At 42.5% G+C, this 23607-nt stretch overlaps 1 protein-coding gene across 5 annotated transcripts in view; it reads left to right on the forward strand.

Moving 5' to 3' along the window:
• The window catches only part of GFOD1 (glucose-fructose oxidoreductase domain containing 1), a 78000-nt gene extending 58384 nt beyond the window's left edge, over positions 1-19616 (forward strand). For all 5 annotated transcript variants that reach the window (XM_018921156.3, XM_030232349.2, XM_050970749.1 and 2 more), the window contains one exon: positions 12170-19616. In XM_018921156.3, coding sequence (XP_018776701.1) covers positions 12226-13089 — 864 coding nt within the window. In that variant the 5' untranslated portion in view covers positions 12170-12225 and the 3' untranslated portion in view covers positions 13090-19616. The remainder of the gene's footprint in view (positions 1-12169) is intronic.
• Positions 19617-23607: the final 3991 nt, after the last annotated feature.

The following is a 23607-nucleotide window of genomic DNA, read 5'->3' on the forward strand; positions in this document are numbered from 1 at the left end:
CAGGTCAAGTGCAGGAGAGCTCTTACCCTTGAAGTTTCTACCCCTGGAATATTACTTTAGGTTCACCTGGGGCTTCAAAGGGATGAGGTCCAAACAGAGCTTTGCAGTGAGCTCAGAACAGCATAAAGTAAGGCAACCTGAGCTGCACTTCTGCCGCAGCAGTAGGTGGCACAGTAAGAGGAACTGCCCATGTTGACCTGTCTTTCCATCCCAGCTATCCAGGGTGCAGATGATAAAACAAAGCCTGCTGTGAATAGGGGCTCATTTTCCATTGCACATTTGTGGAACACCTGGCACAAGAGGGTCTTGGGATTACCATATAAATGCAACAAAATCAGGCGTTGGGGCTGACGAAGAACAGCAGATTGGGCTGCCATAATTAACTATATCTAGCCTGATGAGCATAATGGGGTAATATTTCAGTGTTGATCTGTTTTCCAGCAGTTTTTCAGTGGTGGGGAAAGATTCCCAGTGTCCTTCAGAGCAAGCAGAAAAGCATAATAAAAATACTACTTCAGCTGCTACTGTATCGTAGCTGCATCTTGTCTGCTGCACACTTAGCCAGTGTGAGTGTGAATGGCATTTTCCAAAAACCTTTTTGGGAGGGTTAGTTTGCAGATTGACTGCAGGCAGGACAATCTGGCATCCAGGCAGATTGCACCTGATGAGTTACTGCTCTCTGAGTCAGCTGGTTGGGCTGCTGCTTAGTCCTTGGCTCTTGAGTAAAGCTTTGCAGCCTGGGGAGTAATTAATCAGACCTCCATCGTTCTTATGGACCCAGGGCTGGAGCCAGGGAAACATGATGTCAGCGTCTCACATAGGCAGAATTGCTGATTCATTTGATTCATTCTTGCTGCTGCTTTTCAGAATGGGTTTATGGCTCCTCTTTAGCGGCACTTAGCGCTCATTGACAGGAATATAAAATACTACCTAAGAAAGCACACCAGTTCTAAGATGACTGCCTTGAGGGGAGCACTTAATAATTTATTTAGAAGTTTCTCTAAGGACCTGAGAATCATAAAATACTGTTGGATGAGAAGTTAACAAAAGTACAGTTAGTTTAAATCCTCATTTGCTTGTCATCTGTTCACTGTTCTATTGACCACGTTGCTTGAAGAGCCAGACCAATGGCCAGTGTGACTGCTTTAATTCATGGGATTACAGCTGAAGTAAATTTGGCTTCAGGTTGGCAAAGGCCTGATGCCAGCTCCCTGGAAAACTCTGTTACCAGAATTAACACTAACTTCAAAATGGGAGGGGGGCTGGACTGAAGGAACCCAGCTTGGTTATGGGTAGGGTAGAACTGCACTACTCAACACTGACTCAGAGAAGTGGAGGTCCTCTGTAAGAAGGATGCATTTTGTCTTGAAAGGATCCCAATAAAGGGATTTTATTTTGATCAGGATTTTCATTTAGCTGGCTTGATTTTTCTTGCATAGGCCAAGCTACCTTATTTTCTTAGCTGTGTGTTCTGTGGTCCTGATCCTTGATGGTGTTGGCAAGACATGAAACCATCTCTATCTGGGCAGAGGACTAACTTAGACTGTGAAGAGGAAATGAGAAGCCATGAAGAATCCATGCCATGGGCTCACCAATCCATGCCATGGGCTTAGGCACACTCTGATGAGCTAGGCAGGTGGGAGAATATTGTTCTGCGGATCCATGGTTTTGTAGTCTCCCTGGTCCTGGGGAAGGGGTACACCAGAAATGAACAGATGGGAAAGGCAGCCTTGAACCCTCTGAGTAAGTCTGGGGAGGTTGGACCAACTGCCTGGTTTCATTGTGACATCTTTTGTGGCACAGCTTTTCCCCTCTGCTGCAGCCTTTCCTGAGGGCAGAGCAGTCATGCCAGCATCTCCAGCTCTGCTGCTGCCCCTCAGTGAGCAGAGAGGGGACCTGCTGACACAATGAGTAGGAAACCACTGACAGAACATTCTCTCCAAGATGCATTGTGAAGCCAGTGTTTGTCCATTCCTGCCTTGCATGCTGGAAAATCCAGTTCCACTGCTGGGCACAGCCTTAAGGGCTCTAGTAGGGTTTGCCTAGTGATTATAAATAGATGTTTGCAACTTTTGCAGCTCTCTTTGTGAAAGAGAAAGTGTGACCACAGGGTGCACACAGGGACACACAAGGTGTTTGTGCACTCACTACTGCATGACAGGAATGGCACTGCTCACCTCCCCCTGCCATGTACTTGTCTCTGTGTGTGTGTGAAAGGGACTCTCCTGCTCCTTGGCACTTGTCTGTGTCTATGTGCTTCTGTACTGAAGTCAAAATTTTGTTTGTGGGCACAGTTTTCAAATGAGCCCAGTTATGTTAGTGTGTCCCAGTGCATAGCTGGGTGCTTTGGTATCTGTAGTCAATACAGTATTTGGGAACATGAGTAATGATCTTAGAATTTATTTTAACCACTCATATCAGAAAATTAGGTCAAGTGCATGCTCCATTCATCCAGCACTGCAGGGGTGACACACATTTTTTTCAGCACAGCAGTCCTTCAGACTTCACTGGGCAGGAAAAGAAGTAGAAATACCCCAGCTGAAAATATTGCAGAGAGATAAGATTAAGAAAAACATTTGCAGTAGGGTCTGGGCTAAGTGGGTATTGAAGCTGATGTTTCATACAATCATCACATAGAAGGGATCATACTGGAAACTTTAGTGCTTCTCCTCCAAAGAGATTGCATGGCTGGATGTTTGCTGAAGAAAATCCTGAAGTATAAAGTGCAGGGGGAGTACTGGTGCTGCTCTGCATAGTGATGCCATGGGAGATGCAGATAGGGATCTGACACTGCTACTTGTAAGGCCAGTGGGGTTTTTTTTCACTGTCCCTGTCACTTGGCTAGCGAGATGTAATTTTTCAGTGTTTGTAAAGCTTCATGAATCCTGTACAAATGAGTGCATTAACCACTCACCAGCTGTAGTCTGATGTTTATCTTTTGTCAGTTTTTTATTTAGTACCAGATTACAGCTTTCTAGTTTTAATGGGTAGAAAGGGTAGGCAAGAGAAATATAAAGAAAATTAACTCTAATTAACAGTCATAAATTTCTCTGACTCAGGAAGCGTAAACAATTCCGTGATGGAAAAGCAAGCTGAAAGAAAATTGAACTGCCTGATTTCCTAATCCTCCCAAAGCCTTTACAACAGCTGGGCATTTAGTTGTTGTCAGCCAACACAAAAAGAAACACATTTAAATACAGATAACAATGCCTCAGGAGAATAGAGATTGATCACAGACTGTGATTGCTCTGTGACTTCTTTTCTGAGGAAGAGAAAGGTATTGTAATATACTGGACTGATGACATGCATTTTGCACTAGAAGTTGAATAAAGGAAATGAGAGTAGTTAGAAGAAATAACTGACCAGAGACAGAGATTTACATTGAGTCCTGAATTCAATTTTGTCCTAAAACAATTAAAATCACCTTGAAATCAATAAGTGTTTTCTTGAATAAGGTCTAAGTAGACTGTCTGGGGGATTTTTTTTTTCCCAGATGATCTGAATACTTAGTACAGGTGTTTTGATTTTTTTTCCTGTATGGGGAAGTACTCAGAAGGGATGTGATCATGCTGTTTTTATGGGGATTTGAAAATAAAAAAAAATCAAACAGAAATTTGGGAAAGCCAGCATGGTTTGTCCCATATACTTTTTCCCAAGCATGTATGAGAGCACGGAAGGCATCCAAGTAGGGCCCAGGGAATGTAAGTCTGAGCATGTTTCAGATGCCTGAGCGGATAATCTCAAGCTTGGACCCCTAAAACATTTCCCTGTGGTGTGCCCAAGTAGCTGGTTTGTCAAGGTGTATTTGCTTCTTCTCTAGATTTCCCAGCAGTTAAAGGTTTTAAATAGTTAAAAAATTACCATGTGCTTAATATATTTCAGGCTCTGGTGCTGTTATTTGCATAAGTGCCTACAGACAAGAGATGAGAATGACATGCCAGGTGGGCTATAAACAAGGAATCAAGCTCTAGCCTGTATTAGGAAAGGGTTAGAGAATTTTGCTTTGCCTTGCAAAGTGTGCTGGCATACACAGGAATGCAAGTCTTGCTTGCTTGGCTTGCTCTTAAGCACATTGCCCATGGATTGAGTGATGCAGCAACTTTATAGTGCCAAATTTATAGTGCCAACTGACCAAAGTAACAGAATAAACACTCAGAAATTTTTTAAGAACTTAGTAGGAAAGTTACCTTCAAGTCAGCACATGTGGTCTTTGCAGAAGAGGTTCTTTATCATTAGAATCTTAGAATATCTCTAAGTTGAAAGGGACTTAAGGAACATTGAGTCCAAATCCCTGTTCCTTGCACGACTACCTGAAGCTTTCCTATGAACAAATGTGGATCCAGTGTCAAGCACAGAAGAAATGTATCTATTTCAAATTCCATGAACACTGCTACAGCAACATTTATATCTGCTCTAATATATGCACAGACATGGCCCCAGTCCATAAACCCTAATGACTACCTCTGTGCAAATAAAATTAATGTAATATTAGTACATAATGAAAATTGATATCATCATTACAGTCTTCTCTCATTCTGATGAACTGTCCTGGTTCTGCTTAGGTGGCACTTCCTTACCTGCAGGCATTATTATAATCTTTTTGGAGTCAGCAGGGCTATTTTCCCAGCCTAGGCACCATACATCAGGAGCTCTGTACAAAAAGAACCCAGCATAGCTTTTTCTTCTTTTTTCATTTTTTTCCAAGACAAAGCAGTTCCTTGTTTTTCTGTTTGTTGGAAGGGGTTTACAGACTGCTAGCCCTGCTGCAATCACTGGTGTGAGTTCCCAGCTCATGGTAACCCTCTTACCTCTTGAGCCTGATTGCAGCTGTGGCACTGCACGTGTGAGCTGCGTGTGTCTTGCTAGTGAGTGACACCTAAACTGTCACTGGAGATGATGCTCATGTGTCACCAGCAGCAGGTTTTTTCTCATCATACATACAGCTGCTTAAGTTTATTTTAGCCTATGATTACAGGACAACCAAGGCAGAGACACTCACAAACAGCTTTTCTTCCCCAGTGTATTTGAATGTTTAAGTTTCGTTTTCAAAGGAGTTGTGTAAAAAATTAGTTATATCAGTGAGGATAAAAACTGGAATCAGTGTGATGGACCAGAGCCATAAATGAACTGAGGCCCTGGCTTTAGGGGTGTACAGTTCAGGTCTGTGTGTTTTTACTGTAGAGCTATTTCTCATCTAATATTTGTGAAGTGCAGTTTGTCCCAGTTGACTGTAGAATATAACAGTGTATATATGTTCTTTAACTTGATAATATTTTGATGCAGAGGAAGAGGTGCAGGGTTTGTAAAATCTCTGTAAGCCATTGGTTTGCTGGGGCCAAATGAACTGTTGCTCATCAGCAGGGCAGTGTATCACTGCCTGTGTGCATTCGCTGTCTGTTCTAGTCGCAAAGGAAAACACATTCCTTCAGTCACTGGTATTTTCCTTCACACTTACAGCAGACTAGGAACACACACATGGCCTGTTAATACAAATCAGATCGTGAGCTGTGATTCACTATGTTGTAGTAACTTGATTTTTTGCAGCAGATATGCATATCTGTGAATAACAAAGATTGTCTTGGCCAACGTTAGAGCTGTGACTAAAGCCAATCTTGGTAAGCATTCATCATCTTGATTTATTTCCTTGTCAAAAGGTTTCTTAAATAAGGTTTCTTTGAAGAAACATTGTCATGCTATCAATTTTCCCTGGCAGGTGTACTGATTGAAATAAATGTATTTTTTCATGCCACTCAAGAACTGAATGACAGTTCAGTCACCAAATACAATAAACGTAACTATTGTTTTTATTGTTACTATGATCATTACTATATCACAAGATTGATGGCAGCAGCATCTCATAAGAAAAGAAACACATCTATATATTAAGAAAAACCCTAAAAAAGATTTTCAAATCACCTGAGTGATTGTTTTTTTGAGATGGCCCAGCCATCATTCCTCATTTCCCAGAACGGAGCAGCCTTCTATCCAGTTTTCCACTCTTCCTGCATATCTGTTATTTTGTGAAGGATTCAAAAGCTTTTAGCCACTGTGCAGTATGTGATTCACACATCTCCACACGTAATGCATCAGAAATAGTATCAGCCCCATAGAACAGCCTGTCCCTGTATTGCATTTCTCTAGGCTACTGTACTGTTGCGCAACAGCTTAATTCTTACGCATATCATACTTTAACACAGATACTTCTTCTTAATTGTCCCTTCTTCCTGTCCAGTCTTTGGGTGGAGAAGGGTGCTAATTTTCTCTGAAATCTATTTCTTTCTCCTCCAGTATTTCTTTCTTGTGCAGAAAAGATGCTAGCAGGGCATACAAAAAATTGGACTCAAGGTGATCCTTTCATGATGAGCCTTGAAACAGTGGGGATGTTCCCATTAGGGCTGGCTGTGGAGCTTCTGAGTGGCAGGAGCACCTCTGGGTTTTTGCACCAGCCCCTTGCAGTGCCTTTCTTTCCACCTTGGGAGTGTTTTTACTTCCAGCTCCCTCTCCTTTCCCTTTCTTCATTTACTCAGCCACCCTCCTGCTTTTCTCTGCTGGATTTCTGCTGATGCTTGCTCATCTGGAGTGACTTCAGTGGCTGCCTTGGATTCCCTAGGGAGTCCCAGGAGGGAAGAAGGACTATGGACTTCACCTGGGTCCTCCTAATGCTCATTTTGCCAGTCCCTTTCCACTGCTCCAGCATGCAGATGAGCTTTGTGTCAATGAGCACAATATCCCTCCTGTCCTTACAGCAGTTTTGTGTCAACAGACCCAAATGAAGACACTTTTGAAACAGAAAAAATAATGTCACCTTCTTTTAGGTCTGTGTGTCTCCTTTGTAGTCAATGGTTTAGCATGGTTACAGCTCACATCCCTTCAATAGTCTTCTGGGTTTTCCAGGGAGGGATGAACTTGGAAAGAAAAGAGAACTTTATTACCAGTCTCTGATTTTCTTCAGACTGTTTAAATACTGGAATGAGTTGATAAGATAACTGAGAAAGTTTTTTACAGGTCTTGGCAAAGTAAAGCCTCCAAATGTTGTATTTTTTGCAAATTCCAAAGAAAGGGATAGAAGGGAATGGTTCAAATAACTGTGAGGATTTCTGAGGTCATTGTTAGCTCTCTCTACTGATACACAGTTTGTGTCAAAGATCAGTTTAGCTGTAGGGAACCACAGGCTGACTCCAGGTGCTTTACTTAGTTTCTAAGATGGTTTTTGTGCACAGCACCAGAGCTGACAGTGTGTTTACATATGTGCAGAAGAACAAACTGCTGCAAATAATTTAAATCAATTATTTAAATGAGAAGTAGTGTATTTTGATTTAGGCCATTTATTTTGACCATGATTTTTGATAAATTCCCAGGGAAGGGTCTTCCTCTGATAGTGCATAGGATCCTAAGACAGCAAGAGCAACTGCAGTGGTGGAAATCTGAGAAGAAAAACTTGCCTGTATTTATTTACTGTATGCTTATTGATTATAATGTGGATTGTTACCATTTGGAATATAGTTTTGTATTGGTTTCTTTTTTTAAAAAAATGTGTTTGGAAAACATACTATAATAAGTTTAAGTCATCCATTTGAAGTAATCTGGTAAGCGTGCTCTTTTCACTACTCCAGTATTTTCTGAAACCCTCAGACTGCCCTTTGAATGTTGACAGTTCCTCTTTGCTTTTAGAAAGATTTTATCACTTTTTTTTCTGCTGACAAATTTAGCTCAGTTCACCAAAAGCTTATTTTTTATTTCTCTCTGTCTCACTCTCCCATCCTGACAAGAGCAATAGGTAAAATCTTTCTGGTGCCAGTGAAGGATTTGATCATATGCCCAGACTTCAATAGAGCCCTTTTTTATTTTCTTGTGAATAGGAAGAAGAGAAAATATTGTACTGGGGCCTCATGTTTTAAGCAGAACATATAGAGGACTAATCTTACTTCAGTTCAGAGACAGACACTTGTTTCTTTAATTAGTTGGAGTTTTTTAATGTGAAAATATTTCTCTCCTTATTTGAAACAATCAGAGCAGATGGGGAGAAAAAGCTGACGTTGAAGGTTTCAGAGTTGATGATGCCTGTGCTGGTTACAGCCATTCTACCTTCCCTGTGCTTTGAGTTCTGCTCATTTTCAGCTGTGTAGCACAGGGATGATACAGGGACAAAGAAACTTGGGCTGGTGGTAGCCAAGGAGCTTGAAAGGAGCTTTGTCTGTAAAATGAAGAGATGCAAATTCCAGGAACTGCAGAGTCAGTAGTTAAATTCTTACTGTAGCTCCTCACTCTTTCCCTGCACTTATATGGAAAAAAATGTAAATACTGCTACCCTGGATTGTATCTACTCACCACTCACCTCTGGGCTTATCTCCAGTTCACAAGGACTTCCCTTTTTTAAAATGAAGGCTGAGGATTGCAAATAAATCACATGGCTTCCTGAGAGAATTAAATACTCTTAGGTGGGTGACAAGCCATTAGAGCATGGTTATGATTTGACTTTCCAACATAAAGTGCTAGAGAGATCTTCACTTGAATGGTAGCACAGACAATTTTTTTCTAACTGCTTCTGTAGAGTTGGTTAGACATCTTTTTCTTCAGAGAAGATCAGTGTTCTTCAATAACCTTCTTAAAAAAAGGCAGACTGGTACCAAAGTTGTTAGGGTTTGGCTTGGGGGATGCACTTTACGAGCCTTGGTAGGACATTTGTTCCTCACCTTCAGCTTTGGACTTGGGCTGCCCAGGAGTGAGCCTTCTCCAATGCTGGCACCACTCTCTAGAGCAGAGCCAAGCTGGGAGGCTGGAGTGGAGCCTGTGTGGAGCCCTGAAAAAGACTGACATGTATTTAAAATATTTGTATTTGTCATTTTACCTGAGAAGTCAAGAAATCAATGCTCATTAGTTGCCTGGTTAAGAACTGTAGCACTGTATACCAGATTTCTTGATGCAGGTGGAAGGGGTGTGTGTTCTTTCATAGGATGAGATTTATCCAACTGTGTTGCTTATCAGCATGGACAGATATATTTCACTTTCTTGCTGAAACAAGCTGGCTGCATTTCCCTGCTTTTATGTAATTAATGAAGCTTTTGCTGTCTGTTGTGGTGCGATTTTTCAAAGACATGTGAAACAGCAAAACACGCTGGTAGAAAGACAAACAGTCACAATTCATCCTTTCTTAGACTCTTGTCCAGCAGTGGAGAGGATTAGACTACAGCCCCAGAGTAGAGGAGAAGGGGGTCAGTTCCCAGAGAAGCCCCCTGCTGCACCTGCAGTCAGAGCACGCCATTCCATGAGATTTAGTGTTGGGAAGGGAGATTTTCCTTGCACTCTGCTCTCTGTTCTGCCTGATGCTGCTGTAGAGAATGGCTCAAAGGGAAGATGCCTTTTCTTCCTTCTCCTTTTGAGAAGGGAGCGGAGGGAAGAGAGCAGAAAAATGGTGTTTTGATCCACCTTTTTCTCATTCTGGTTGCATAAACACACCAGAGTATTTCTCTAAATTAAATTAAGCAAACCTTTCATGTTCTCTCCCTGCTTCCAGAAAGCTAATGTGGCTGCTTGCAGATTTGCAGCTATGGAGGAGACAAAGATCTGTAGTGCACACAGACTCAAGTGCTGAGCAGTGTTGTGCTGAAAGAACTGCACAAGCTTTAATAGCATATAAAAGCTTTCTGGGCATCAAGCAAAAAGCTGTTTAAATCCTTGACAGGGATGAGAGAACAGCACGTATTTATCAGCATATGCACAGAGACAGAAAGTCTCTCAGAGCATTTGCATTTTGGATTTGCTGAAATTGGGAGGTTGCAACCTTTCCAAAAAGGTTGAAAATGGTGGAAGGAGTAATTTTAAGACTTCAATTTCTCCCTGTCCCATATAAATATTTAGAGCTCTTCCCTTTCCTCTGCACACATGTCTGAGTTACACTGATCCCACTGGCAATTTTTCTGGAATGTATGGAATCTAAAAGCCCATAGGCTTCTCTTTCATATTAATAATCATAATTTCATACTCGGGTGTTGACAATCCCAATTATTCTTTGCCCCCCATGGTGAAGGACTGACTCCCACCATGCATGGCATGGAACACGCCGCAAAAAGATTGTCCCCAGGCTGCAATTCCTCATGAACACAGATCCTTGTCCTAGCAAGCACATGTGTGGAGCTGCATAATATGAGACTCAATGCCTGGACAGACCTCAGATAAAATGTGGCAGGTGTCTGTGAGGCAGAATGATGCAAGCTGAACTGGAGCAGAATGTGATGTTTTTGTGGATCAGTGGTGAGGTAGTATATATTGGTTCTTTGGGGGGAAAACTGCTGTATCAGGAAGGTTTGACTCTAGGGATGTTTTATCTAAGATTTCCCTTATTTTGATAACTAATTTGCTAGACTAAAATCTCTCTGCAAAGAGTCCTGTAACTCAAGGACTATTACATTAGTGATTTGTATCAAGTGGCATAGCTGGAGCTACCAGTTAGAGGATATATTGGCTTTCTCCAATATCAAACAGATGCAGCAAAAAATTATTTAGGGGCAGGAAAAGGAGAGCTATTAGTTGACATTATTGAAAATGTCAACTCAGTTACCAATAGCCATCCATAAAGATGAGAGAGAGAAGTAAGAAGAAAAGACCATGGCCACTGAATAGAAGATTCTTGCCTAATTTAAGAGGAAAAATGAGTATATCTCTACTTGTCATTAAGGAGAAGGTAAATAGGAGCAAGTTGAAGAAAGGTCTCTCCCTTCTTGTCTGTTACCTGGATGTGACTGCCACTTCAGCAATGACAGCCCTCACTCCCTCCAGTTTCAGCTACTCAAATAGCAGCAGACAAAGACTGGGAATAGGCAGTGTGGATAAGCTGGTTTTTGAATGTTTGGACTGTGACCCCCTTCTTCTTCCAGTCAGGCTGTTAAATATTCATGTAAGAGGGCTCGGATAGATCCCTGCCATCTGTCCATACTTATATGACTTCATCCAAACAGCTCCAAAACATGTAAAATTTTATACTCTGAACAGCTCTTAAACGAAAAAGAGATTTTTTTAAAACTACCTGAAGGGAACAGGAATGAAAATACAATGTGATTTAGCAAGTAAATTTATTCATCTGGACTCCATCAGCAAGGACCCAAATTCCGCTCTTTTAAGTGCTACGCCCAGCTGTAGCCCAAGGCTCTCCAGGTAAAGGTCATATTTAGTGTCATAGTTTATATCCAAAGTGTTCCACAGCTCACCTAATATTGATCATTAAGCATAAAAAAGTCTGCATGCAACTAAGTAGGAAACTGGAGATTCTGTCACTATATGTGTGTGTGGATACAGAATAGAAGTATTTGAGGAGGAGAAATCAGTAATAAGCCCATTATTTAGCCTTCACTGCATTCAGTTGCACACCTTGATGACCAGATGAAAGGGGACTGTCATGCAAGCTTCAGTAAACAGTGTGCCATATGGACAATTCCACGAGGGAGCAGATTGTCACAGCTACATTTGACCTGTTTTAGAGCAATCCTGACTCTCCCTTGGCACCATGGATGCACTGCTGACATTTCAGCAGATCTGCTTCAAAAAACACTTGAGTGCCATTGTCAGAATAGTGGGGTATTTTATAGGTGAGAAGCAATTTCTTCATTTTAAATTGAGCATCAAGCCCAGTACTTCTCTCCTCAGAGCCTCTTAAAACAGTCTGAGCAGGAAAGAGGGAGAGACAAGAGTACTGAGAAGACAAAGCCAGGCTTTTCAGTGTACCTTTGTTAAGTTACTGAATACATGCACTTGTGTCATTCATACCCTTCAGGGATTTGAGTCTGAACCTCAGATTCAGCTCACAGAAACCCCTGCTCATGGGCAGGTTGTCACAGAAGAGATGTCTATGAGATGGCTGAGGTGGGTGATTGGTTTCATCCCTGCTCCCAGAAGGGAGCTTATTTTTTCTGTTCAGGCTCTCACCTTTAGCTCTTTTTAGACAGGAATGCTTTTTGAAAATAAAAAGGATCACATTTTCTCTGTGGTGCTTAAAAAATTCTTACATGTATTTTGGAAGCATGCCAGTAGTGAGTCTTTATGCCTTGAAAACATTTCAATATGGTGTTATTTTTTTAAGGTCTTTCTCCTTGGCTTACTCTAAGAATAGCCTTGAGGCTTTCAGCTTACTCTATTGATAAAACTTTGTTGATGATTTTTTTTTTCACCGTTTCAGGCATTGGGAAGAACGTCATCTGTGACCGAACGGCGACTCCCCTGGATGCCTTTAGGATGATGACTGCGGCTCATTATTACCCAAAGCTCATGAGCATCATGGGGAACGTTCTGCGCTTCCTGCCTGCTTTCGTGAAGATGAAGCAGCTGATCCAGGAGGGTTACGTGGGGGAGCTGCTGGTGTGCGAGGTGCAGGTGCACAGCGGGAGCCTCCTGGGCAAGAAGTACAACTGGAGCTGTGATGACCTGATGGGAGGCGGGGGCTTGCACTCGGTGGGCACCTACATCATCGACCTGCTGACCTTCCTCACCAGCCAGAAGGCCGTGAAGGTGCATGGCTTGCTCAAGACCTTTGTGAAGCAGACGGACCACATCAAGGGCATCCGGCAGATCACCAGTGATGACTTCTGCACCTTTCAGATGGTCCTGGAAGGGGGCGTGTGCTGCACGGTGACGCTCAACTTCAACATCCCGGGGGAGTTCAAACAGGACATCATCGTGGTGGGCTCGGCAGGACGGCTCACCGTGATAGGCACTGACCTCTACGGACAGAGCAACAGCTCTCCTCAGCGAGAGCTCCTGCTGAAGGACTCCACGCCAGTCAGCAACTCCTTGCTTCCGGAGAAGGCCTTCAGTGACATCCCATCCCCCTACCTGCGGGGCACCATTAAGATGGTCCAGGCTGTCCGGCAGGCCTTTGAGGACCAGGATGACAGGAGGACCTGGGATGGGAGGCCCCTTACGATGGCCGCCACCTTTGATGACTGTCTGTACGCCCTGTGTGTGGTGGACACCATTAAAAAGTCCAACCAGCTGGGGGAGTGGCAGAACATTTCAATCATGACTGAGGAGCCAGAACTGAGCCCGGCATACTTGATCAGCGAAGCCATGCGGAAGAGCAGGATGTCTCTGTACTGCTAGCTCCTCTGAGCTGAGGAATTAATAGGAACCAGACAGCTCTTGAAGGAGATGGTAATTCAGCCCCTGTGAAGGGCTTGGGTGTCTTAGCTGAGGATTACAGGAGAAGGAAATACAGTGTCTGGATTAGTTAAATCTGTTGGCATCTAAATGTCAAACTGATGTGGTCCTTCAAAATGCCCAGAACAGACAGGAGACGTAAGAGCTGATAAACTTAACTGTTTTAATAACAGTATTAGCTGGCTGATTGCAAAGATGTATCATGGACTCATCCCCTGCTTGCAGGTGCTTTAGATTATCCAATTGTGTTTACTGTGAAAGGTTGGGAAGATCCTTTTAGATTTTCCTTACCTCCCAGAGGGCTGTGAAGGTACTGTCATGTCGTTAAATTTTCTGTAGTGTCTGACATGAATGTTTCCTACCATGACAGCTGACACCACCGTGTTGTATTACTACACCTCCAACCAACACACAGAATAACAGGACTTGATGTGAAAGTGTTGCAGGATTCAGAAAATCTTGGCAGTTCACTTTTCATACAGCCTGTTATGAGCTTCTCTGTGTTGGTTTAGTAGTTGTTTTTGTTTTGTTTAGTTTTGGTTTTTTGTTTTGTTGGGGTTTTTTTTAAAGCACAATTAAATAGGAAAATTTCTGGCTTTTAAAACAAAGTAGTCCTCGACCACAGTGCATATGCCTGGGTATTTGGGGAGGGAAGCTCTTCTGTGAGCTCCTTGTAAGTATCAGTGTTATGGGTTTTCCGATTAAAATGGGTGATGGAAAACCCTCATGGATGGCAGGTGGCACGACCCAATAACGATAATGGGGTTTATTATATAGCCAAACTCAGGCTAGTCCTACAAAGATTTGCACAAAATTTCCTGTGTTTGGGACTGACTTTTGAGTGAATTCATCATGCATTTTGGTTTTAGGTGGGAAACAATAGGAATATAACCCAAAGTCATATGATGTTTAGATGAGTGGTGTTCTTTCAAACCACTGTGAACTCACATTTGAAAGATGCACACCAGAAAGATGCACACCAACAAGTAATTTCACATCCCACAACCCAGAAGTGCTCACCTCCACCAAGTGGTAAGTGTGAGTGAAAAACAAAAGGGATGAGAAAATTTTCCATCTATTTACAAGGAAAAAAAAATTACATAGGACCCCCAGCCTTCTCACCTCCTTAAAGTGGCCAGCTACTGGTACTGTGTTAATCATTCCCTGTCACCAGTGCAGGGGTGGACAAACTCTTTTGCTATGTTTGTCCTGTTCTTCTTTTTAATATTTTAGATTGCAGTCTTGAAATAATTATTCTTTTGAGAATATCTTCTTGAAAGAATATAGTGAAAGGCACATGATTTATCCCAGTAAATAGGGATACTATTTTTCTGTGTAAAGCTGCTCCAGTGCTGATGTGTTTACAGCGCTAGGTCTTCAGATAGTAAAAAAGTAGAACACAAGCATATAGCACTAAATCATATTAAACTTGAGAAAAACCTTTTCAGGGTTTTTTGTAAATTTTGACTAGGGGAAATAAGAGGACACTGGGGTGAGCAGCAAATATAAAGAGAAAATATGTTTTTGAACAGGAGGGCATCAGTAGTGTTGTTCATCTTATCTGGCTTTAGTCAGCTCAGAGTTGGATGTCTTCTGATCAGCAAGAGCACTGCAGTCGATACAGAGAGAGCTCTCCAAAGGCTGACTCAGTTCACCCTAGGATTAATATAGAAAGAGGTGCCCACTGGAAATGCCTGTCTTCCTCCTTTGCAGAGAATTTTGGCTTCTAAATTTTGGTGTGGCTGAAGTTAGGAAACTTGACTCCCAGCCCAAAATTATTCATGTTTGCTTAATATTTCAAGAGCATATATATGACCTTTCGTTAAGTAGTCCCCAAAGTGTGGTAGTGTGACTGATGGAGGAATAATGCAATACTGCAAAACCGCACCCAAGGGGAGAATTGTTTCTATCCATGTTGTTCTGCCAGTTCTAGCAACTCTCTCTGGGGCTGTTTCGGCTAAAACCTCGGGCAAGGCTTCATCATTCCTTCTTGGAAGCAGCCCTTGACAAGATTGGTTGTTTTTCTTTAAAATGTGTTTCTCTGAGAATTCCAGAGGTAGTATCTGTGCCAATAGGAATCTCCCACTGCAACTGTCATGGTATATACTGTGCTATCCAGTTCCTGCCCTGAAAAGTAAGTAACACGGAAGAGAGGATTTGATCAAGAAATCACCCGTCTCCTGAAAAATAGAACTGCCCCCAAGGATATCAAGAGAGTTTTCATACAGTGAAGCAAAACCCATTTACTGAAAAGAGTGGCTAGTTCAAGTCATGAATGCAAGCCTGGTGGATAATTAACCATGTCTAGTTAAACATCATCCAAAAGTGGAACCAAACATGGACCAAAATGTTTGTGACTCTTGCTTCTCAGTGGTTTGGGGATTGTGCTGGAGTTGCTGTTCATGTCTTTATGGTCCTTCTTTATGGTTCACAAATGTTGGCCTTGTTTCCTCTCTGTATTTTCATCTTTTCCCTGTCTTTCTGGGTTTTGTGATACCAGTTAGATGCCTTTCCCCTGTCCCTGCAGTGAACAGGCAAGACACAGTGAGTAAGGGTAGTACTACTGAGCTCAAACTTTCTGCCTCAGACACAAAAGTTTAGGTGACAGGCATCATCTGTCCTCTGTGCAGACCTACTGATGCAGCAGAAAGAAAATCCAATGCTTTGGTTACACAGACATTGGATGCTGCTGTCTGTACTGGCTTGCAAACGGGTCGAATCTCTACGCCAGCTCTTTGTGCTGGCCCAGAGAGAGCAGGGACAGAGTGGGACCTCCTCTTCTAATGGTAGCAGAGATGATGCTACATTTATGTTACCTAACTGGGATGGCAGCAGGAGCTGCATACATTCAGGATTGTGTGGCAGTTTTTCCATTCTCTAGGAGGTGAAGGTGCTGCAGTGTCAAGTGTAAACATACTAAACTTCCACCTGGCTTGGAGGAGGAAAGAATTGGTGTATTTATTGACTGTGTATTGTTATTCTGACAAATAGTTTATTTGTAGTCTGGGATCTTTTCTTGGCAGCATCCAGCCCTCTGCTCCTTTGGTGCAGTTGAAAGTACATTGAATTTGCCCTAAGTAGCCTCTGGAGTTCAAGTTGGGTTTAGGAATTTGGGCAGCACATAGCAGAGATGTACTTGATTGAACTCAGAAGCGGTACCATCCCTGGAAACATGTATTTGGAATTGCACTTCTAATGCTGTGCCACAAGGTTTGAGATGAATGCTGCTAAGTTGGTGCAGGCCTAGGAGCCAAACTGCAGCTACTGCTGGAATTTACAGTAGCCCCCAAACTAACTTGTTCATACACTAGATAAGAAATTTCATTCCTCTTTCCCAGGGCTGCTATTAGAGAGGCTCTTTCCTTTGCCATCCAGCCCCTGCACATAAGATATTGATCATTATGGTCTGTTGCCAAAGACAGAAAGAGCCAAAGGGTGAGCTTTGATGCTCTGCAGGGCTCTGTTCTGGTGCTGGGACAGTCAGCTGGGAGAGGGTATCTTATTTCCCATTGGAATTGCATTAGGATTCACACCAGGGGTAGGGCAACCCTGCACTGCGTGACAGCAGGGCACAACTGAACTCCTTAAATGTGCCCAAAGGGAAGGTGGTGATTGCAGCAGGGAACAGCAGGAAGGTGTCTGCAGGCTGGTACTTCTGTGCCTGCCCTGCAGGGAGGATATGCTGGTGGTGTGGAGGGTGAGGGCTGCACTTCCTGAGGGTGACAGCAGCAGCCTTGCTTCACCTCTGTGTGTGGGAGCCCAAGAAGGGACCTTGCCCTTGGGGAAGCAGAATCTGTCCCATACTCCTGCTGGATAGGCACATCCTCAGTGCTGATCTCAGTGGAGTCCTACATGGAAGTGTAAGAACTCTGCGGGAGCTTGGGCTTTCCTACATCGAGTACCATGCATGTGGTAAATCTGTAGTACTTCAGCTGTGCAGTGGGAAAATACCCAGTAGAGATGAGGGGACCTTACCCATGCAGCCAACACAGAGAATTGGGCCATGCCTTGATGAGTTTCGGCTCAGGAAGGGCTGCTCTGGAGTTCATCCTTTGCTTTGGCTGAAGCAAAGCAGCCAGATTTGATTGGAATCCCTGCCCAGCCAGGCTTGGGCAATCAGAGGCACTATCCACTTTGTACTAAGTGTTCCCTTCTTTTCCACAACTGTCAAAAAATTGTGACTGTACAAATGAACAGCTGTCCTGGAAGTTCAGCCATTGAAAAAAAGGAGGCTTTTCTGCTGCATGTGCGCACAGCACAATGACAGTTCAATTTCTTCTTTAGTTTTGTGTCCATACAAATGTGGAATAGACTCAGACAATTTAAAATTACTCACTGTTCTGCCAAGAAAAGGCATATTTTATTTAGGTAAAGGTAAACATACTATCTTGATGTTGTTTTTGCAGAGAATCAGAAAGGAGTGATGACAGAACTTCTTGTTGCTGGGAATTTTTGTATTTGACTTTATGTTTTTCAGCATAAAATATCACTCATTATGAAGTCTATTCACTGATAAGTTCTGTGTTTACAAGCCAGAGTTGTGGCTTTGTGCAGATACTCCACACTGGTTTGGTGTTCCAGTGGCCCAGTGATGTACCCTTAGTATGTATGAAACACAGCACTGGGCTTCTGACCTCTGCAGTGATCTCTGGGGATCTGGAGCTAATTGTGAAATGGCAGGATTATTCAGGACAGCAGTTTCTTTTTGTTGTTGTTGAAGTTGTTCTTTGTGGGGAGCAAAGTTTGTAAAGAGATGAAGTGTGACTGAATAATATTTGGCAGTCTTATCTGCTTTAAAATTTCCTCTTTTTTGAGCCACTGGGTGAAGTCTGTCCAACAAAAATAATTTCCTCTTAACTACCCACTTCCATTTGCTCATGAAAAGAAGAAATTTTAAAGTAAATAGGACTACACAAAATGCTGCATTCATGAACTGATGTCAAAACCTCATGACTTAATGAGTGTATGAAGCCACAGTCAACAAGTAATGTCTTTTTTGAAGCTGCCAGATCGAGGCCTTGGGGTTGGGGAAAGAAGGGTATCAGCACAGGTCAGACTGAAATAGCTTTTATTCAGCTTTTTGAATAAAATGAATAAACAGAATGGCTATGGTCAATCCAAAACTGAACACATGTTTGTATAAGGGTATTTATTTACATTTTTTTAAATTTTGGGCTTAAGTTCCAATTTAAAGAATGTTTTTTTGAAATGAAAGGTTTTTAAAATCTTTTATTATGTTTTGGCATGTGTGAAATAAATTGTTTGGGGCTGGGGGGGTTGTTTTTGTTTTTTTTTTTAATCCATACTTTAAAAATCTCATCCGTTTGGTTTAAGGATGTTCAGTGAATTCAGCTGCCCTTGGGCAGGTTCAGCTCTGAACCTGGACCCTCACAGTATCTTAGAGTGACCCCATTTTTAATATCTGAATTTGGCCTTCTGAATTTCCTTTGTGTCTTCTTGTGGCAGTGGGAAAACTGATTCATTCCATGGAGCTGGCAACAGATCATCAAGACACTTTTTGCAGCAATGCCAGCCATTGTCTTTAAAAGCACTTAACTCTATTGACTTGTTTACCTTGGTTATTTATGACCTTCCAGCCATGTGCTGTCCATTATTTGTTTTCCTTTTTTTATATCAGCCATTGGACTCACTTCCCTGCCCCCTCTGTTTCTCATTCCATTGCAAACCTGGAGGCGAGCCTCCCTCGTTACCCCCTGAGCTCCTGCTCAGTCTGTGTTACACATGGCATACAGGGGGGCTGACTACAACTCGCAGTGACTTTTATACAGTCCATTACAGGATAGGTGACCACCACGACTGCTCGAGTACGGGGCATCCCGAGTGCCCAGCCAGGGCAGGAATCAAAGCTCCCTGCTGTGCTGTGCTTCACGAGCAGCACTCACTGTTCCTCTCCCACTGGTTTGCTTTTATTTGATTTTGAAAATGAGAAAATGTTCAGTTTGTTGCTGTGTCAATATTAAGTATATATTTATTGTTTTTCAGACATACATACATATATATAAATGCTATATATATAATGTCAACGCATGGACATATGTACAGTAGATATTTTAAAGAGCTATTTATCAAGAAAAGTAAGTGTTATAAGTAAACAGAGTTTATATTTTATATATTATGTAGATAGCAAAAGAAAAAAAAGTGGTTAAATTATACTAGGACTTTCGGGGGTGGGGTTGGAGAAATGGGCAAGGACTGGTTCTAGCATTTTAAACAGCCAAACTACTTTGTACGGAAGCTGCCTGCTGTGCCTCTCCGCTGCAACATCTGTTTGTTTCTTCTTTTAGAAGATGATGTGCATTGTTACTTTTACATTGCTTGGGGAATGTAGTTAGTTTATTCTCAGCCAATTGGTATGTGCTGCTTAAAACATGGTTTCTTGCTGTTCTCCTTACTTGCATTGATGGAATAAAAGGATCTTAAATGGCAAATAAAGATGTAAAAGGTTGTGATCCCAGCTGTCTGTAGTCTTTCCCCACACTTGTATTTTGGGGGGCATATGTGTGTGTAATAACCATCACCTCTGCCTGGCTTCTGGCCTGCCTGTTAAGTTCAGCATAGCAGAGTAAAACACATGGGCTTTGTGCTTGGAGGTGGGGATTTCAATGGAGGGAGAGGAAGAATGAAGTTTAACACTCATTTAACACTCACTGAAGATTTTATGTATGGCAAAGACTGCACTAGTGCCTCTTGGGGGGATGTGTCTCGAGGGGACAGCTGCTTTTGATGCCAAAAGATGCAAGTCCAATGTCACTGCAAAATTGGGACACCCCCACCCCTGCCGCCTGGAGATCCTTTCTCCTGAATTTTCTCTTTCTTCTGGATCCTTTCACTCCTTCTTTTTCAGCACAGCCTGGAGATCCTCTTCGTACCTGACCATTGGCACTGGGGAATGTTTTTACCTTCCCAGTCCCCAGCTCCCTCCAGTGACTTCCCCATGCTTACCTCCATCCTTGCTTTCATCTGCCAGGAGCTGTCTGCTTGTCTGGTGCTCCTTTTCTCCCCTGTATGTGGGAGTACCTGAAGTCTTGTAAGGATCTTCTTATTCCATCCCCTCTGTTGCTGAATAAAACCTCACTTGGGTATGAAGGAGAAGAAATTCTGAGATCTGAGGGAAGATTTGCTACCTCTGTGATTGATGTGTAAAAAGGATAGAGCATTTCCTACACTGCCTTTTAGAGCAGAGCACACAGAAAGATGGTGAATTTTACTTATATCAGTGCACACTCCATTCCCAAGAACTATGAGAGTATGTAAATCCGAGGCACAAATCTGTGAAGGGATGGGAAATCATCATCACTTACAATGCACACTACCCTCAGATCACATAATCTTATAAACTGTATATTTCTCATATATAAAAAAATTTACTGAGTTGGTATATTTTTTATAAAATTTACAGTGTGGTTTCATCACAGAAATGTAACACGTTAGCAAATTCTGTTAGTACCACGGCAATTATCATACTGTAAAGATGTACTGATATTTATATGCACATAAAATACTCTTTATCAGTTTTAATACACATCATTTTCGTAGTCTGAAGACAAGAAAAGCACAAGACAAGGAAGCATCAGTGCCCAGGTCTTCAGGAATTACAGTTTAATGTTGTCCTTGTCCTCATGAGTAAATGTATAACCTTGCTCAGATTTCCAGATCACCATCCCGAACCAATCAATTAGGCCCTGAATTAGAATAGGGCCAAGTTTCACGGTATATCCTTTCCCATCAACTTCAGAGTAAAACAAGGCCTACTTGTCTTTAAAGAGCTAAAGCGTAGAAATCTCTGGAAAACAGCACCTGGGGGAGCCATTTCTGTGAAACAGTGTTGGAGGTACAGTGGGGTTATTAGTACAGCATTCCAGTGCACAATATATAACTGTACAGGTAAGTGAAAATGCAAGAGCGAGTATAAACATTCCACACTAATGAGGCTGCACAAGTGCTAAGATAAACATTTCCAAACCTGTGTCAGCACACTGAGACACTTAAGTGCAGATTTATGAACCCAAGTGAAACTTTGCCTTTAAAACAAACTGCAAAAATATAGGTGAGGGGCAAGACCTCTTGCCATTTTCCCTAGTTTTTGAAGAACCAAGGCTTCCACAGTTTACCCTGGCTTGTCCTGCTTTTTTCTGGAGTCCCTATTGATTACCAGCTATGCAGTAAAAACAATGGGTGGCTTGTAGCCATAAATATTAATCAGAAGAATGTTAAATGCATTGCATTGTTCTCTTTGGCAATGAAGAGTTTGCAGGGGCAGGGGTTATTGAAACACGCTGCTGTGCCAAAGAGAAGACGCACTTAATGCTTTTGCTATTTATTCCTCTTGGGCAGTGGAAAGCTGTGGAGGTCTTTTGTGAGGCCGGTGGAAAGCCTGTGTTTCAGAGCTGACACAGGTGATTCCCTGCACAACAGGTCTTTACCTCAGCACAGCTCCAATAGGGTGACACAGCAAGGCTCTTGCTAGGGCAGCCTTTCCTGGGTTGGAGGCTGGGAGAAGGTACCTCTCTGCTCAGTCTGCTGGGGCCAATGTGCTTGTGCTGGTCACAGCTGCAGTCGCCATATTCAACATGGAAAGAGGAAATTTCCACCAGGCATCCCCAGCAGGCTGCCCTTGGAGTCAACAGACTTGTCACCTGTCCCACAGCACTGGCCTAGTCCAAGCTACAACTCGTGTCCTGCACATAATGCCCTTTCTAATGTATTTTCCCCTTGGGAGTGCTCCAGCTACTGCATTTAGCACCACAAATCTTGGTGTGCATCACATCTTTGCTTTAAAATTAATCATTGCAGCTCCGCAAACAGTTCCTGAGGGATGAGGCAGGGCTGCTGCCAAGCCCAGGGCACCACTCCTGCTTGTTCCTGCCTTCCCTGGGTACAGGCACTGGGGAGAATGTGTGTGGCCACCTGGTTAACACAGTCATAGATTTAGCTGAAAACAAACATTGTGAGGTTGTTATTAGGTTAGTTTTCAGGCAGAACAATTCCCTGGTCTGAGTCATTGTCTACAGAAATTTATGCCAAATCACTCTAACAGCAGAATGTAAATAGAAACCAGTTCTGCTGACTGCCAGAAATTTTCATCAGATCAAAGAGTTGGTAGAGTAATTATAGAATAATAAACATGTCCAAAAGAAAAGCTAATAGAGGAAAACAATTTTAAGTTCTGCATGTCCCTATGAAAGGATTTACATGTAAGCAAGTGTTTCTGCAGTGGCCCTTCCTCCAGTCATGGAAGTGGTGTGTATACAGATTCTAGAGAAATGTTTCACATCCTTCTTCAGTCTGTTTTAATAACTCTGCCTTTCACAGTTAATCACATCTTGCAGACGAAAGGCTTTTGCAGATTATCAGATCCCATCCAGGCAATGACAACAGCCTCTGAATGCAACCAGTGTTGTCACTTGTGCAAGTAAGTTTTACATGGTGTTGCAGCCAAACCTGGAAAAGCCAAGACCCACTTTTCAGACCTTGAGAAGGCAGACATAGTTGGAAATGGAAATGGTGCTTGCCAGACTTCTTTGCTTTCCCAATGGTATCCCTAAATTGCTAGATTTTATATTTTAACACTCCTTTTCTGTGGTGCTAGCTATGCATCTTATGGAAGTACCTGCGATGAAAAATGCCTTCCATTACTAGTTGTGACAAGCTCTCCAGCTCAAGAAGGAAGGTAATCAGAATGTAAGATAAGGTAATCAGAATCAGGATAAGAAGCAGATTCAGAAAAAACCAGAACTTTCCTGGGCTCAGATGATTGACTCTATTCTGTTAATTATTAGGAACATCCCAATCGTGATTTCTGGCTTAGATAAACTTGTATTTGTCTAGATCCTTTCTGTGGCACTGTTAGGAAGTTAGCACACAGCAGACACGATTCTCACTAAGCAAACTCTTGAAACCACCCTCTTTTTTGGTGATGATGAAATTAATAATGGGCATTCTGTGCCAATAGGCCCTAGCGGCAGAGGGTGGGCCTTGGTGCTTCCTCTGCTGCTGTGGATGCAGCTGGGTGTTGAGGACTGATTGGCAGAATGGAAGGATGTTGGGGTTACAAAACTTGTGTGTTAAGAAATGAGTCTGTCTGTGTTGCAGTGTGAGGAAATGCAGGTATAACCTGTGCTCTTTCAGCACAAGATTTCTTGTTAAAATGGATAATTTTTTCCATTCGCTTTTCTATGCCTTTTGCATGCAGATCAATGGACAGCATAAACAGCTTTCTGGGAGATGTCCTGCCCTTTTGGCTTTCAGACCTTGATACCTGGCATTCTGTGTAGGCCAACTGTGGGACCAGGGCGTCTGTGAAGAAGAAAGGATTAAGTCACTTGCTCAATTGACAAAGCTCCCAGTTATCCACCCATGTTTGGCAAACTGTCTGCACTGCTTCATACATATGAAGTGTCTTATTAACAAATTCCCTCAAAATGAGCTGTTGTGATTATT

Source organism: Serinus canaria, chromosome 2 (assembly GCF_022539315.1).
Source record: "Serinus canaria isolate serCan28SL12 chromosome 2, serCan2020, whole genome shotgun sequence".
NCBI lineage: Eukaryota > Metazoa > Chordata > Aves > Passeriformes > Fringillidae > Serinus > Serinus canaria.